The sequence below is a fragment of the Lactuca serriola genome, chromosome 7 (assembly GCF_051521515.1).
Source record: "Lactuca serriola cultivar US96UC23 chromosome 7, Lser_US96UC23_V15, whole genome shotgun sequence".
In the NCBI taxonomy this organism is placed as follows: domain Eukaryota; kingdom Viridiplantae; phylum Streptophyta; class Magnoliopsida; order Asterales; family Asteraceae; genus Lactuca; species Lactuca serriola.
In genome coordinates, this window is record NC_136414.1 from 153,580,713 (window position 1) to 153,598,250 (window position 17,538).

The window sequence follows — 17,538 nt, forward strand, 5'->3', positions numbered from 1 at the left end:
AAGAACTACTCTCGGACACAACTCGCTTTCACAAATTACAATACTTTTCAAAGACCACTCCTGATAAGGATGAACAAAAGTAATGACATGCACACATATATCCACGATTTTCAAGGCAAGACTCCAAAGAAGCACAAGTAACTTAATCTTTATCATTTATGTATATTGATTGTCTCATTTTTTTATATGACAATCATGTTGTTTTTTGTAATTTGTTGGAGGCGTATCTACAGGGGTTGGTCAACAAATTTGGTGAAGATCCTTTCAAATCGTAAGGATGATGTAGATGTATAGGAGGAAAGCCAACTTAGAAGAAAAGGAAAGAAGAAGGGTGCTATCTATGGGATAGGAGCATCAGATATACATTTTTTGGTTTTAGGGACTCCATCTTCCCAATCCACCTAGTCCACCTAGTCGGATAGCACGCAACAAGAGTTATGTTGATAATACTAATTAAATTGATAATAAACAAAAGTACGTTGCTATTATGGTTAAAGGTTATGTAGTTTGTTGATAATATTGATTAAATCGATAATAAATAAATATATGTTGCTATTATGGTTTAAAAGTTAAGTGTATTGCTATAATTATAAACTAAAATGCATTGTTACAATAAACTAAAATACATTGCTATTATTATTTAAGTATTGAATTGTGTCACCATTTTTTAGGTTGATAGGTTGCGTGCACAAGTTTTTGTCATGGAACAACAACAACAACAACAACAAATGAAAGAACAAATGGAGATGGTTATGAGGATGATAAATATGTCTGGAAATCAACCCCGTGGTCCCCCCGATAATCCACCCGAGGACAATTGATAAGTATTTTGGAACAATTGAATTTGTAAACACTTGTATTGTTTGCTTGTTTTGTTATGCTTAATTTGTATGGTACTTGATACATTTGTATGGTATTTAAGACAATGGAATTGAATGTGTCAAAGTTGGTATTAGGGACATTTTTTTGGAGTATTTTGGACAAATTGAATTGATATGGTATTTGACAAAAAATGGAAATTTTTAAATTTTTTAAATTTATTTTCTTTTGATAAAATGAAATTAGCTACGGACTAGCTATGGAAATCCGTCGCTAAATAGGTCCGTAGGTATTCCGTAGGAAGAAAGTCAATTTTAGTCAAACTTGAGTTCTGTCGTTAATTCGTAGGAAATCCGTAGCTAAAAAGTTCCGTAGCTATTCCGTAGGAAAATACTTGCGTGGGTAATCCGTAGGAAATCCATAGCCATGTGATTCCGTAGCTATTCTGTAGGAACATACATTTGTTGGCTATCCGTAGGTATTCCGTAACAATTACTGGTCGTAGCTATTCCGTAGGTATTATACCTACGGAAAAATCCGTAGCTATTCTGTAGCTAGTCCATAGGTAAAATTTCCCACGGGCATTTATGCTACTGGGCATTTTCCATAGCAAATCCGTAGGTATCGCCTTATACCTACCGAATAGCTACGGATTGTGTCGTAGCTGTTGCCCTAGTTTTCTAGTAGTGTTTTCTCCCAAACAAAGGCAATATGATATCTTCTTAATTGGGTCTTTGTATTTGTTTGATATAAATGATGCGGGTTTGTTAATTTATGTTATGGGTCTGACTTGTTGCTTCCAAATCAATAATTACTTGAAAATTATGTTCATGAAGATTTTGCTTGTAAGGTGTTTGATTAATGTCCAACCGTTTCATGAACATTAAACTGTTGAGAAGCTAAAAAATCATTTCTTTGATGTTAGAATACCAAACTAGGGAGAGTTAAAATGATTAAAGTCAACATCCAAATTGATTTGACTTATAGAGAAACACTAATTTGGTTGACATTTTTTTTATCCTGGTTAAGGTTTGGAGATTGCTGCTACAAATTTGGAAATTCTTGATGATAGATATTGCAGAAAAAATCTTGTTGCTACAACTATGCCATTGTTTGAATGGAGTTCTTGATAAATGTTACATAATTCTTGATCATAGATGCTGTAGAAAAATTCTTGATGATAAATGTTACATAATTCTTGATGATATTTGAAACTTCCAAAACAAGTATACCACTATATTCAAGGTTTTCATTAAGTTTTGTTTTTGTCACTATGTGAGATTGTAGGTTAATTAATAATTACGTTTTCTTTAATTTAGTATTTCAATTCTTCCAAGGATAATTCAATTATCAAGTTGTGTTATGGTTTACTTTGTTGATCTTTGGTTGTAATCGTAACTACAAATTCAGATTATAGGAACTCGTGCCGATGGTGGCAGAACTCATTTGGAGATAGAGGTCATTATTTTACCTGATGCATCAAGCTGTGTTTTTGTGGATCAAATTCAAAATTTGTTGTAGTTCTTTATTAATGTGTTGGAGTATAATTCACTAGGCAATTATAATGGTCAAAAATTAAAATTTGTTGTAGTTCTTATAGTGAACACATTCAATGAGGAAATATAATAGGAGATGATTGTTATTTGGAGTCGGTATTCATGGAAGTCAACGTACATAGAAAAAGGACTGCTTCCTCTTGCAGCTTACTTCAACATTTTGAGATTTTTGAAGCCTCGATTTAAAGTTTGTCATCTTACCTATCTTAAAATATGTTATCTTAATTACCGGGTTGGTCTGGTTAACATTTTAACAATTTTGTTGACCATCTTTTGTATGTTCAGTATATTTTGGGTGACATTTTGATAGTTTTACTGATCACTTCATTTTAATTACATGTTGATTGGTTTTTCTGGAGTAATGACATTCTATAAAATAACACTTGTATGAGAAAATAAAAAGCATTTGGTGTTTTATGGGATGACTTTGACTTTGTTGAGCATGTGAAACTAAGATGCCTTAGTGAACATATTCTATGAGGAAATATAATATGAGATGACTGTTATTTGGAAGGTCAATGTATATAGAAAAAGGATCGCTTCGTATTGCAACTTACGTCAACATGTTGAGATTTTTTGAAGCCTCGATTTAAAGTTTTTCATCTTTCTTATCTTAACGTCTGGTATCTTTTGTAAGTTCCGTAAACAACTAGTATCTTAATTCTTAAATATTAAATATTAAGTAATTATAAACACTACCACCAATTAAGATAGTGATATCCAAATTTTTAAATAAAATGATTTTAAAAATGATAAATAATTCACTATGTTTGGGTGACATTTTGATAGTTTAACTCATTTCATTTCAATTACATGCTATCCAATATTATAAATAAAATAATTTTAAAGATGCTGAATAATTCAGTCTATTTTGGATGACATTTTGATAGCTTGACTCATTTCATTTTTATTACTATATAACTTTACTTACCTATTCGCGACCCATTAAAACATATAGCGGAAGGAACTCATTTTCATTGAAATGGGTTAAAACTGACTCATTCTACCGATTTGGGTTCACAAACTACCCTACAACTTTAATTTTCTAAAGACTACCATATATAAACCTCCTTTAATTTTAGTTTTTACCACGCCCTTGTCATAGGTAATACTAAAAATTTGCTTCACTAAATGCTTGCGATGCCATTGGTGCCATTCTAATTGTTTGTTAACATTGGTGGAGTATCTGAAAAGCTGGATTCTGTTTGTAGAAAGTGTTGCATGTGCCAGGGATGCCATACATACACTAAAAGTAGTATGAAGGGGCCTGAAAGATACCTTAAACTGAAGGTACTTAATTATTACATAATACTTAATATATAGATTATGGAGGTTCATGCATTCATTTAACTATATATATGGAGAATATCAGTGTCAATAAGCACCAATTGTCCAATTCAATACATAGACTACAATTCAGTATACCGTTATACTAATTACAATCTCAATTCAAGATCTATTCAGAGTTTTACGTCTGGGCTGCAATGGCTCAGTCGATGGTTTGTCATGTTATGTTAGTTGTGATATTCATACTGGTGGCTCTTGCTGATGCCCAAACTCCACCAGGAATTAACAACCCTAGCCATGCAACTTGTAAGGATCCGAGTTACAAAGAATGTCATAACTTGGTGCATGTTTGTCCTAAGTTTTGTCCAGATAGCTGCACTGTTAATTGTCAATCGTGCAAACCTGTTTGTGGTGGTGACATTGCACCATCACCACCAGTGTACACACCTCCAACACCAACACCTTACTCACCACCTCCCACCACCACCCCTTCACCACCAAAAGAGTCTACACCTCCAACACCAACACCATCCACACCCTCTCCCACAACCCCATCACCACCAGAAGAGTCCACACCTCCATCTCCAACACCATCCTCACCACCTCCCACCACCACCCCTTCACCACAAAAAGAGTCGACACCACCAACACCGTCCTCACCTGCACCTCCTACATGGTCAACTCCACCTTCGAAACCAAAGAAAGTCAAATGCAAAAACCAAAAGTACCCAAAATGTTATGCCTCCGAGCATATCTGCCCTGCTTCTTGTCCTGGTCAATGTGAAGTTGATTGTGTTTCTTGCAAGCCAGTTTGCAGTAAGTTCTTCATAACTCTATTTTTTCTATTTATTTATAAATACTAAAATTTCCTACAAGAGAAGCGTCATCTTGACATCAAATTATTGAGGTTTAATTCCATCATTTACAAATGAATACTCTGGTTAAATATTACGTTTAAACAGCTAAATATATCATTGAATCTCATAAGTGTTTGTATATCTTTCTGGTAAATTATAGATTGCGATATGCCTGGAGCAGTGTGTCAAGACCCTCGTTTCATTGGTGGTGACGGCATCACTTTCTACTTCCATGGAAAGAAGGATCAAGATTTCTGCCTTGTTGCCGATAACAACCTCCACATCAATGGCCACTTCGTTGGCAAGAGAAACAAAAACATGGGGAGAGACTTTACTTGGGTCCAATCTATTGGGATTCTTTTCGACAACCACAAAGTACAAATCAGTGCGCAAAAGACTTCTTCTTGGGATGACACCATTGACCGTATCTCTGTTACATTTGACAGGGAAAACATCTTTCTCCCAAAAAGCGAAGGTGCCAAATGGCAATCTTTTACGACATCAATCACTAGGATTCATGACACCAACCATATCGTTGTTGAAGTTGAAAACCTCTTCAGGATCACAGCCAAAGTGGTTCCAATAACAAATGAAGAATCAAGAATCCATAACTATGACATAACCAATGACGATTGCTTTGCTCATCTTGATCTCAAGTTCAAGTTCTTCTCCTTGAGTAACGAAGTGGACGGAGTTCTGGGACAGACTTATAGGAATAACTATGTGAGCAAAGTGAAGATGGGGGTGTTAATGCCTGTGATGGGAGGATATAGCAAGTTTGTGAGTACAGATTCATTTGCGACGGATTGTTCTGTTGCTAAGTTTAAGAGCAGCGAGGAAGATGGTTCCTCACTGAACTTGCAGTTGCCAAGCTTGAGCTGCCAAAGCGGTATAGATGGGCGAGGCGTCGTATGCAAGAGATAGAGTACTTTTCTTGTTCTTGTTATTACAATACTTATATTTTTACTACGACTTTAATGGTCTAATAAAGAATTAATAATAAAATGATGGAACCTTCCAAGATAGTGGAAAGTATGACTTCCATCCGTCATTATCATTTAAACATTGTTTCCTCATCTTGTGGCACATTGGTTTTGTATTTGAACTGTACTATCACACTATTAATTAGAAAAGCATGCAAAAAAGAATGGACTATATTATGACGTTTAAAGTTGTGCACACAAAGGTGGAATTTTAAGAACGTTATAGATTAGATCCAAAATGCTAACATAGACTTCAATTCTACATTTTCTGTTGCAAGATAAATGATGAAAATTTTATGTTGTTCAGTAATATCACGATTTGATTTTACATACCACATTTATGTTAGAATTCAATACTACCAACTGATTAGTGACAAATGTCACATAAATTCCCTTCCCAATTTTTGTAATGAACTTTTGACAGGCTATATTGATAAACGTAGGGTTTCACAAAATAACCACACTTTGTCGATGATATTTTACTAATAATATATAGATATAATAATTTGGGAAAGGATCATTACAGAATAAATATTACAAAAATATCCTTAACTTATATAAAAACATAACATCCTTAGGAGATATCCTTAATACACCTATTAGTAAAAATGACCGCTAGTTGGAATTTGGTTGGAAAAAAAATGAGTGTAAAGCTTGTCTGAAGAAACAAGTTCACGTACGAAATGAAAACCATTGTATGTGTTTTGTGTGTTTATAAGATATGAGATTCTAGCTAAGAAAAAAATCAATGCAATTATCATATAAGATAGTAGAGGATCAAGCACATGAAGTTCCTATATATTGGTGACCTAAACGATTTTAGTTGCAATGTTTTCCACAACACCGTATCCAAAATCATAACTTGATCTAGAAACGATCAGTTGCTTCTTGGCCTGCAAAGAAGATGGCATAGCCATAAGTCGCTAGTTTCAATTTAGTGAGCTTAGTCTTCATTAGAATATCAAAGAAGAGACAGGGTAGGAGAATGCCAAAAGGAGAGCCCTTATTATAAAAAGGTCCCTTTAACATATCATAGATTCGGTTTAATAGCCTTATGATATTTCGTTTAATTGCCTTATGACTGTCGATAGATAAAATATAAGTGAATTGGTTCTATAAGACAAATATTGCATCATAATCATGAGACACTACAGTGCCCCAACTAAGTGCTTTTGTAGTAAAGAGATGTGTTACAACAAGTTTGGACTCATGTAAACGTGGACAAACATTATTATACTTTTATTGGGATAAGAAAATAACACCCTCGTTATATGTAATTAAGATGACTGGAATCTTTAATAGCAAATTACTTGTGAAGAGAAAATATGTATTTGCTAATTATTTTTGGATTATTACCGAAATCTTTAATAGCAAATTATGTGTCAACATCAGTGTATCTGAAACCTAAACTTAACGTGTGAGAAATATACTAAGACGTTGAGACTATGCTCTTGGTGCTAGCTTTAAGCCAACTAAAGCACATTTAAATTGACAAACATGATGTAGATATGAAACGTTAATGAAACCAGAATGATGATCCAAGAAAACATTCTTTGTTATATGTATGTTCAAGAATGTATTCTTGTTGTGTAATTATTGGTTAAGGACCATAAGAGATAGAATGATACATATAGTAGAACTGTTCACAACTAGACTGAAAGTAAACGAGTAATCCAAGAAATGAAAACCTTATGCAAAGAGGTGAACCTTAAGGCGAAAATAGTACATTTAGGGAGGTACTTTATAAGAAATACCCATTTAAGAAAATACAACATTTAATATCTTAGGGCAAAGGACAAGGAACCAAGTATCATTGGCTCGTAAAGATTTCATTTCATCTTCCATGACTCTTACCCATTATGAATATTTAGTAGCAATTTTAAACATTGTAGGTCCCTAATTTTCAAAAAAGTACATGATGAAGGCCATTAATTTAAAGCAGACCAAGATCAACAAAATGAAATAGTTTAAATATTCTCGAACATGCTCAGGCGATCATTAGATGTATAGAGGTACTGGTGGGGGCAATAAATTGTATATGTGGTTGTGTATTGGATAGAGTTGTAGTGATGGTTACGAGTGGTGGGGAATACAAAAGCTTCCAAGTCACATGTGGCACTGTACAACTGAATGAAAAGGATTTCTCATCAAACTATGCATGTCAAGTTCTATAGATACGAGATGTGATCAAATCAAATCAATCATAGCCTTTGTAGTGGGTGTTGTATAAAATAAATATGTACGAAATGCTTCTTGGGGCCAACTTGTGAGGAGAATAGTCACACAAATACGGGAATACTCGACATCCAAATTTGCAAAAAGTTGCATAGTTTGGAAAATATCCAAAACGTTGCTAAGAAGGAATTTTGTAATATAGAAATTTTGATGGAAAATGAGTAACTATATATATCTTCTAGAAGTGAAAGCGCCATCCTATAATTTTCAAGAGAGTGAGCATTAAAAAGAATAGAAAATCTGGTTTTAGTTAGACAACGATGCTTACATTCTGTCTGAGTAATTCATTGGGGTGTGTATGGACACAAATTTGTTGGATCATGATGTGTATTCATAACTAATAGAAACTAAGTTATTCTATATGAAGGTTAAAAGTATTACCATTGAATTATGTCAAGAAGAATCACAAAGACCCAAACTAGAGTCTACTATTTGTATTACACCACATAGTAACAATCAAGCAAGATGATTTTTCCATGATGGAATCGCAAAACCCTAAACGGTCTCTTTCTTTATTCTTTATGCCTTTAAAAGGATAGAGAACGAGAGGGGTGAGGGGTCAATGAATTTTGGCATGTTTTTAGAATTTTTTTTAGCTTTATTCTCAAGGGTTTCCATGCAATATATAGTTCATAAACCGTAGAGACTTTCTTCATCTCCAAGTTTGCCAAATTATGGTATTAATACAATAATTCAAAATATGGTGTTGGGACATGTAAGCTTGATTTGATATGTAAAATAATAAAAATACAATCCACACGAGATTTGGGTGCCGAAAGACATTATCGATCATAGTGAGGAGTTACGTCTCTCAAAAATACGCTACAATGAATATAACAATCAATATATATATATACATATATATATATATATATATATATATATATATATATATATATATATATATATATATAGGTGCATGTACAACTCTCTCTCTCTCTCTCTCTCTCTCTCTCTATATATATATATATATATATATATATATATATATATATATATATATATATATATATATGTATATATCTCAAGTCATACGCTAAAATCTCACATGTCTAATTAGGTCTTCCAAGTCTTCTCTTGCCATCCCCCTTAAAGTTCGTAATGAGTGGCAAGAGTCTAAAATCTGAAAAGCATATGACGAATAAGAAATCCATTTGTAACATGATAATAAGAAGAAATAATAAAGAAATCCGTAAGCATGAATTTTATGTGGTGAATAAGCATCGATGGGCTCTAGGATATGTAACAATTTTGAAAAATCTCCAAAGGGAATAATCAACCTGAGCTGTAAAAAATAATCCAAAAAGGTACGACTTTTTAGTGATAACCCGTCAAAAAACACCAACGTCAGAAATAAATATTCCGAATAATTTCTATGCTTCCCAAATAAGAACCCCCCCCCCCCCCCCCCCCTCAATATCACATCATCTTCAAAATAAACATGAAAAACAACAGCTAAAGGCATTAAGATCTAAAAGCGCCACGTAAAAATCAAGATCGAGCTTTTCAATCAAACTTGATCAAGAAAGAACAAAGTCAAAAGTCATTATACCACGTAGTCAATCACAAAAAATAAACTCCATATATGCTCATCAAGACACCAAAAATACCTGAATTCAATAAATCTTTCTAAAACTTCACTAAAAATCACCATGTTGAAAAGTCACAATCTTCTTTCAAATGGTCATACGAAATTCTCCCCCATTGTAATGAATATATTATTATAAAACCTTCAAATGGGTATGAAAACATGCTTAGATTTTATATATCAATACTATACTCCCCTCGAGAATTAGAATAAATTTCAAACTTCAAATCCAAAAAAGTTTAAAAATATGACAGTTTTTGAAATTTTTGACACTATTACCACCTTTGACTTGAACTATAACATCCCATTTTCACTACCAAAATTTTCATTTTTGAATTAAGTAAAAACATTATTTCCATAAAACCAAGTCAAGAAAACCATAAGTATCAAAATATAGTCATCCCAAAAATAAGAGTATCATAATAATGTCGAATCACAAAAGTTGTTGATTAGTGTGAACAGTCAAGCCTTCACCTTCCCACGATCATCTAAAGTATCTGAAACACATTTAAATCCACATCTGTAAGCAAGAAGCTTAGTGAGTTCCCCAAAATATTGCATACAACACATCATAATAAACAATTTTAGGTTATTAGCAACCCTGGGACTATCAGTGATCCTGAAGACTATCAATAGTCCTATTGGCCCACAATAGTCCTTTGAGTTATCATCAACCTTATGGATTATTAGCAACCCTGCGGAGTATCAATAGTCTTGGAGATATCAACAACTCAATATATACACATAACAACAATTAGCAAATAAGACTCAGCTACTCTAACATGCACCCTACTATGACATAGGTAAAATAGTGAGAAGACTCTACTCACAAATAGTAGAAAAATACAACAGCTCTCGGATAGTGAATACTGGTACTAAGAATCACCTAATCATTAACATAGAAGTACCCTCTCAGTTTACACCCTAAAACCCTCAAGTTGACCTCCACGTTGTGGCACTCATAAGCCACACCGTGGTAACTACATGACAAAACAATTGCAGTGACACCAACCATCACATCGTGGCAAGCAGACACTCACGTCCTGAGAAATGGCCTCTTACAACTTAATACATTAAGCTCTTAACCCTTAACCTCATAAGCTACAAATCTCATATCTGAACCTTCCCAAAGTCTTGATGGATAAAGTTTCCAACTTTATCCATTAAGACATCCCAATAAGCTAAATATCAAATGTTAAGCTCTTAATGGTTGTACCCATTACATGGACACTAGACTAAGTCATGAAAGTCCCCTTTCTAACCACCCCCATGGTCCAGAAGTCGAATAAGGCACCCAAAGGTTCTGGGGTTTACTCAAACTCCATGAACAAGAAGATATAGACCAAAAATATAATAAATAATCTAGAACTTGATCTAGAGATCTAATGAGCAAGGTGGAGATTTTATACCTCCAAAAAACCAAAAATGTGTTGAATATGCAAGATCTAAGTTGGAACCAAGCACACAAGCACCAAAATGGAATCGTTCTTCCTTCAACCTTCACAAAAGTGGGTTCACACACTCAAAACACACATATGTATGATAGGGTTTGGATGAGGTATGATCTCAAAGGGTGGAGGCTGCCAAATGAGGCAACCCTAGGAGTTAGTTCCCTTAAATAGGGCACAACCCCAAAGATCTAGGGTTTACACCAAAATAGCCACCATGTCATGGAAAAGGCCTTTCCACGTCGTGGCACTTCACAGCTCTATGCTCTTAATCAGACAATGCCATGTCGTGGGGCTTTAGCTACCACGTCGTGGCCCACCCAAAAATCCTCAAAATTTATATTTAATAAATTAAACTTGGAAAAAGTATTACCTAGAAAATGGAGGTTACATGAACCAGAATCTAATATGTACTATTCACATGAAATATTCTTGCTAAGAAATCAAATATGATCGTCCCGAACATCAACCCTTGAAATTCGTAAATATTTCTGATTTTAGACCAAAATTGTCACTTGGTTGAAACTCTGGAGAGCAAATGTGTAACTGGTCTTCATCTTCCCCGTTTAGTTGTTGTATAAACACAAAGTGAAACTAGGTACGAGACAGTCGTGAAATATGTATGAAGTACTGATTTTTGAAACCTAAAATGATACCAAAAGTTGATCTTTTCACAAGTCTGGATTGATACTTCATTAAGCATAACTTCACAAACCAAATCAATCAAATTTTCCTTTCAAACCACTTTTGATAACATATCATAAGAATCAATTCTACTTTAAAAACACTCCATCACTTCTCAATGTCAAACAAATGACCATTCTCTTTGAAGAACTTTGCACCCCAACATATGGACCTTTATTGCATAAATGGTCATTCTCCTTTGATATCTATTAAACTCAATATTGATTAGAGATTAACAAATTATTCATTTAATTATTTATTCTTTTTTTAATAGATTTAGCTATGTGTGTTACCTAATAGGCCCATGAAGTATTAATTATGTCGCTAAGTGGTGGGCATTATCTCCAACAGGTTCTAGATGAAACGTTACAACAATTTTATAGTCGAACTTAAAAAATACATACGCTATGTCTTCCATCAAAAGTACTATGATCTGAACAATACGCTACGATCCAGTCTAAGGTAAGTGATCAAACATCCTTTTATTCTAGATAACATTATGAACTCATTACATGGAAATCTTGTCTAAATTAGATGTTGAAGATTTAGTTTCTCAATAAAGATTCACAATGACCCAAATGACGGACTGGATAATTGAACTGCTATAATCTCAGTCATAGTCTAATTATATATTTATTTGATAACCAATATATTATTCAATGAAAAAACTTAAAGTGTAGAATGATAAACTTAACAATTGGTATGAAGAACAATAATCAAAGACTAGATCTTAAAGTAAATAAGCATTAAGGAAAAGACATAATAATCTAATATATTTCAAGAAAGATTGTCATGGAAGGTGTAACAGAAACCTCGGGTCAGGTACTCTTTATATAGATAAATTGAAGGTCAATCTTGTGAATTACATATGACACAAGACTAACTAAGATGCTCTATAACAAATAAAGACTGAGTATCTTAACGAGCTAATGGTTATTACAAAATCAGGTAAAAGACTAATATAGAACTCAACTTCTATTAGGATAATCATCTTTAGGACTTTTTTCTTCGAATACTTTGTTATTCGGACCAACTTACTAAAGGTTAAAATTATATACGTCACTTCAAGTTTCAAATGTGATCTAAGAAACCCTTAGTATTATGTTGAATCATCTACCATATATATTATTCCAAGTTCGGAGTGTACGTAATCCCATAGTCTCTTCCCTCGATTCAATAACACTATTTTTCGATATATGAGTTGCTTTCGTGTTGAATTCACGAAGTGTTGAATTGGGATTTTTAAAGTTGGCACGTCGTGACTTCTAATGGGTCATGACGCGAGCCATGAAAACTAGTAGCGATGCGGCGATTATTTGGTCTCGACGTGAAGCTACCAATGCCTAAAACCATAGGCATTCGCCTTGAGCCATATTTAATGGTGTTAAATCTTTGGTTTCCCTTATTCTTTCCCATCCTTAGTTTGAGATGAAGCCCTAGGATCATGTATGCTCTAGAGAGATTTGTGAAGTGTTAGTGAGGTTTTTGGAGAAAAGGAAGTTTGTAAATCTTAGAGGAGAGTTTTCCAGTGAAGAATCCACTTTCTTGTCACTTCTTTTGCATTATAAATATCAAAGATCCTTACATTATTCAAGTTTATACATATATAAATTTTAAAGGATTTGGCCACTTTTAGTCATTTTGATCTCATTTTATTGGAATTTGAGCAACTCCAAAACTCAAGCTTGCATATGGTCATGTTACTGACCTTTAGGAAGAAGAAAAGTAAGTGTGCATTTTCCCTCTTTCAACCATGCAGGCGTTTATGAGCTTTATTGGACATAATCAAATTTGGGATGTACATTCAGTAAAATCTAGCTCTTAGAACGGATAAAGTTGGAAACTTTATCCATTAAGTTACTCAAAAGATTGAGATCTAAAGATATAAGCCTTAATATAAAGAGATTATGTGCTTAATTATTAAAGGGGTTCTATCAGGGGAATCGCGATGCTAATGTTCATATGGGTCGTGGCGTATTGATTGTTGATTTTTGACCATTGACTTTAACCAGTTACCCATTGACTTTTGACCAGTTTGACTTTAGGTTAATGGTAGAAAAGTACAAGAGCAATTATTCTAGGTACCCACTATTGATGACCAAAATAACACCAGATCCACTTTTCATTAAATAGATCGACATAAGAGCCGAGTGACTTGTAGTATTTGTATCGACAAAAGAGCCGAGAGACGTGTTAGTAAATTGATCGCCACGAGAGCTGAGATACATGTTTGTAAGCATTGTATGTGTATTGTGGTGTATGTTATATTGGGGAGCTCACTAAGCTCTATGCTTACAGTTGTTGATTCTGTTTTTTCATGTGATTTTGCTATTAAGGTGGATGGCCCAACTTGACACTACCGCATGCACATCACAACGGAATTTATTTTGGAAACTTTTATTGTTTTATTATTTTGATAGAATTTATGATTTGAAATTATGGTTTTGAATCAACTTGATAGTTGGGTTTTATAGAAATAGTTTTGAGTGTTTCACTTTTATTTTGAAAAAGGAAAATATGGTTTAAAATTTTGGGATAGTAGATTCATTTCATGACTCTGGCAACCCTTATAGGGAACTAGGCTAGACTTGAGTATGGCCTACCACCAGCAAACTGACGGGCAGAGCAAAAGGAACTGTTCAAACCTTGGGCGACATGTTAATAGCTTGGGTGATTGACTTTGGTAACGCAAGGGAATGCCAACTTACCACTCATTTAATTTTCGCACTACAACAACAATCACCCTAACATCAAGATCGCTCTATTCGAAGCTTTCTATAGCCACAAAGGCAGGTCACCACCGCGTTAAGCTGAAGTGGAAGATACACCGCTAGCGAAGGAACAAGTCCCTAACAACACCCTCACTGGCCCTGTAATCAAAAGAGAGACAATGGAAAAGGTCGTGCAGATTCGAGGTTGGTGACCGTGTACCACTGGAGGTCTCACCGTGGAAAAGAGCGATACATTTTGGTAAACGTGGGAAACTAAATCCAAGATACAGCGGACCATTTAATACCCTTTCTAGGATTGGCCCATTAGCATGCAAAATCCGACCGCCTCAAGAACTTAATAACGTAAACCTGACCTCCCACGTATCAAACTTAAAGAAGTGTCTGTCCGACGAGACTCTTGTAATACCACTCGGCGAAATCAAAATGAACAAGAGTCTCCACTTTGTAGAGGAACTGGTTGAAATCATGGATCGGGAAATCAAGAGAATGAAACGAAGTCGCATTCCTATGGTGAAGGTCCGTTGTGACGCTAAACGAGGACCCGAGTACACCTGGGAGCGCGAAGATTAGATGAAACAAAAATACCCGCATCTTTCCCCAACCCTTGAAGTCCCCGTTGAAACGCTAATTTTGGGACGAAATTCCTTGTAACTGTGGGATGATGTGACAATCGTCAACTTCTGGTCAAGTGAAAGTCAAATAAAGTCAACGGGTCAAACCGGTCAACTCATCTAACCCTTGTATATTAGGTTTTCCCTTAAGCTTAAAGTTGTTCAACTCGCTATTTTAATAAGAAGTTATCACTTGGAAAATTCATACGTTCAGAAATTCTAAACCCTAATCGGGGTAAGTGATGAAACTATTCGGTAGAACACTATTTCATACCCTACGGGGACATATAACACTCTTGACAAGGCTAAACGGGGTGTACAAAACTTGCCTTTCAAAATTAAACACTCGCAAAGGTCACAAACTAAGTCTCTCTCGATCTCTCTCGCTCTATCTTAAATCTCTCCAAGTATGTGAAATCTCTCCAAGTATGTGAAATCTCTCCCAAATCTCTTCAAGTATGTGAAATCTCTCCCAAATCTCTCTAAGCATGTGAAATCTCTCCAAGTATGCAAAATCTCTCCTAAATCTCTCTCAAAATTTCTCTTAACTTTTTCTAGTCATTCGGGTCATCCCGACCCTTAACTTGGTCAAAAATCACTCAAAACGGGAAGAAATCACAAAAAGCAGCCTCTTAGAGCCGAACCCTCTTAGGAGCCGAACTCCCCTGAATCGAAACTACCTCCTGAGCCGAAGTCAAACATGTCAGAGCCGAGCCTCGCTCTCGCTTCTTTCCCCACTCTCGCCTTCGCTCCTTCCCAAATTCGCATGCGAGACTGCCTTGGACCGAAGCTGAGCTTCGCCTTCGGTCCTTATCAATCAGCCGAGACTACCTTCGGTCCATAAGCCCTACAACCGATCCTCCTTGGTGACCGAACCTTTCTTTCGATTCTAAAACCCATGGGACCGAACCTTCGGTCCTGAACTCAGAAATTTGCATCTAACACCCGGTTTTCGACCCAAACTCCATTTTAAGCCCGTTTTTTCGTGATTTTAACGCGGGATTTTCAGAAAAAATCATATTTTAACATTTAAGACCCTAAATATTCATAATTTAAACACATTTTGAGGGAGATCATTATTTAAGATTAAAATGTAGTGGATAAGTTATTTGAGGTGGAGTGTTGACTTTACCATAATGTATGACACAAGTTACCTCCCATACCCACACCATGACCATCCCTAATCACTATTCCACCATACCTTGTCATTCCATCATCCTTTTCCCACCATTTTTCTGGCCATACTCTTGGACAAAAGCTGGAAATCCTCATCTCTCCTCCCATTTCACTCACCCTCCACCAAGAAGCAAAAACTCATTCTCTCTTGCTATCCCTCTCTAATCTCGAGATTCAAGGGCCAATTTCCAAGTTCTACATCTACTTTTGGTAAGTAATATTATCCTTCATATGATTATTCCACATCTTTCTACTCAAATCATAGGTTTGTTACACAAACATCATCATATTTGTGTTAGATCTTCGAATCTTCAAGTAATCTTCTAAGTGTTCTTGAGTTGAACACTTCCTTTCTTCGATATCCATCCACTAAAATCACACAAGGTGAGTTCATACCCCTATCTTTTCATGTTTTCCTTAGGTTTTAAGGGGGGGAATACAATTTAAAACACCAAGAACATAACTAAACTCGTCCAACAGCTTTCATCAGAAAAGTTTAACTCCATTCACCGACTATTTTGGTCAACTTAAAAAATTTAGTTTTCAAAACTGTATTAGATGAAAATATTTCAGGTTTATACCTTTAAAATGACTACTTGCACATGTCCATACGATTTTTTTTATAATTTATGGCGATTTTTACAAAATTGTCTATCACTGTAGCTACGAATTCGGACCAGTCTATGAATATGGACATTTTCACACAAGTTAGAGACATATAAAAATCATAATAAAATTTATGAACAAACTAGACAAATTTTCTAGACTCTCAGAGTTTACGGATTCAGTTTTCGACTTCGTATGATTTTCTGTGATTTTTCCAAAATAATGCTAAAATGATAAAAAAAAAGTTAACAACTTACAACTTTCATCACACTTCGTAACTTGTTGAGCAAAATGTTAATCTTTGATGATTTCATAATTTTCCTATGTTTTCCTTTGTGGAATAATTATATAATAGAAAATACTCACTGATTGGTAAGAGTCCTTTGTCATTACAAATAATACAAGATAAGGCATGATAAACATAGTTATGTTTTTGTAATACATTCGACTCACATAAAATGGGGTTCATTTGCATTACAAACGTTTTGGATAAACTATAATAGGTATAGTTTATGTTTCATATACATTACAAACAGTTATGTTAATCTATCATAGGAATAGTTTATGTTTCAATTACATTTCAAACTCATTACCAAGGGTTTTTAGTTCAGTTCACGTAAATCTGTTAATGAATAAATTTGTGAGAGATTCGCTTCGCGTTACATCCAAAGTAACGAAATCAAAAGTCCTGTAAATTGTAACCAAAGTCTCTTGTAGGGAGAACATGATAGTTGTGTATAGATCTATATTGGGTCTGACAAACCCACACCTGAGCTGCATGCAACAGCTAGACTGGCAGGTCTGGGGTGACAAGTGTCATTTAACTTGCGACGCCTGAAAAACGTCGTATTACGAGGCCGACTGGTTCATAGTATGGTTATAATAACTCACATGAGGTATTAACAAAACATAAGATTTATGGGTTTTACTTTTAAATTTAACGAGTTTAGGTCGAT

The 17,538-nt window shown here is 34.8% G+C and overlaps 1 protein-coding gene across 1 annotated transcript; it reads left to right on the forward strand.

The window, feature by feature from the left end:
* Positions 1-3,771: 3,771 nt before the first annotated feature.
* Positions 3,772-5,690, forward strand: LOC145064929 (uncharacterized). The gene is made up of 2 exons (XM_079012295.1): positions 3,772-4,478; positions 4,680-5,690. Exons 1-2 carry the CDS (start codon positions 3,860-3,862, stop codon positions 5,441-5,443), a joined length of 1,383 nt encoding a protein of 460 aa, XP_078868421.1. The 5' UTR covers positions 3,772-3,859; the 3' UTR covers positions 5,444-5,690.
* Positions 5,691-17,538: the final 11,848 nt, after the last annotated feature.

What these genes read in the sequence shown, in the direction of transcription:
- LOC145064929 (XM_079012295.1), top strand. Translation starts at nt 3,860, where the DNA reads ATGGCTCAGTCGATGGTTTGTCATGTTATGTTAGTTGTGATATTCATA. An exon ending in TTCTTGCAAGCCAGTTTGCA is followed by an intron (nt 4,479 to 4,679) that starts GTAAGTTCTTCA and finishes GGTAAATTATAG; the next exon opens with ATTGCGATATGCCTGGAGCA.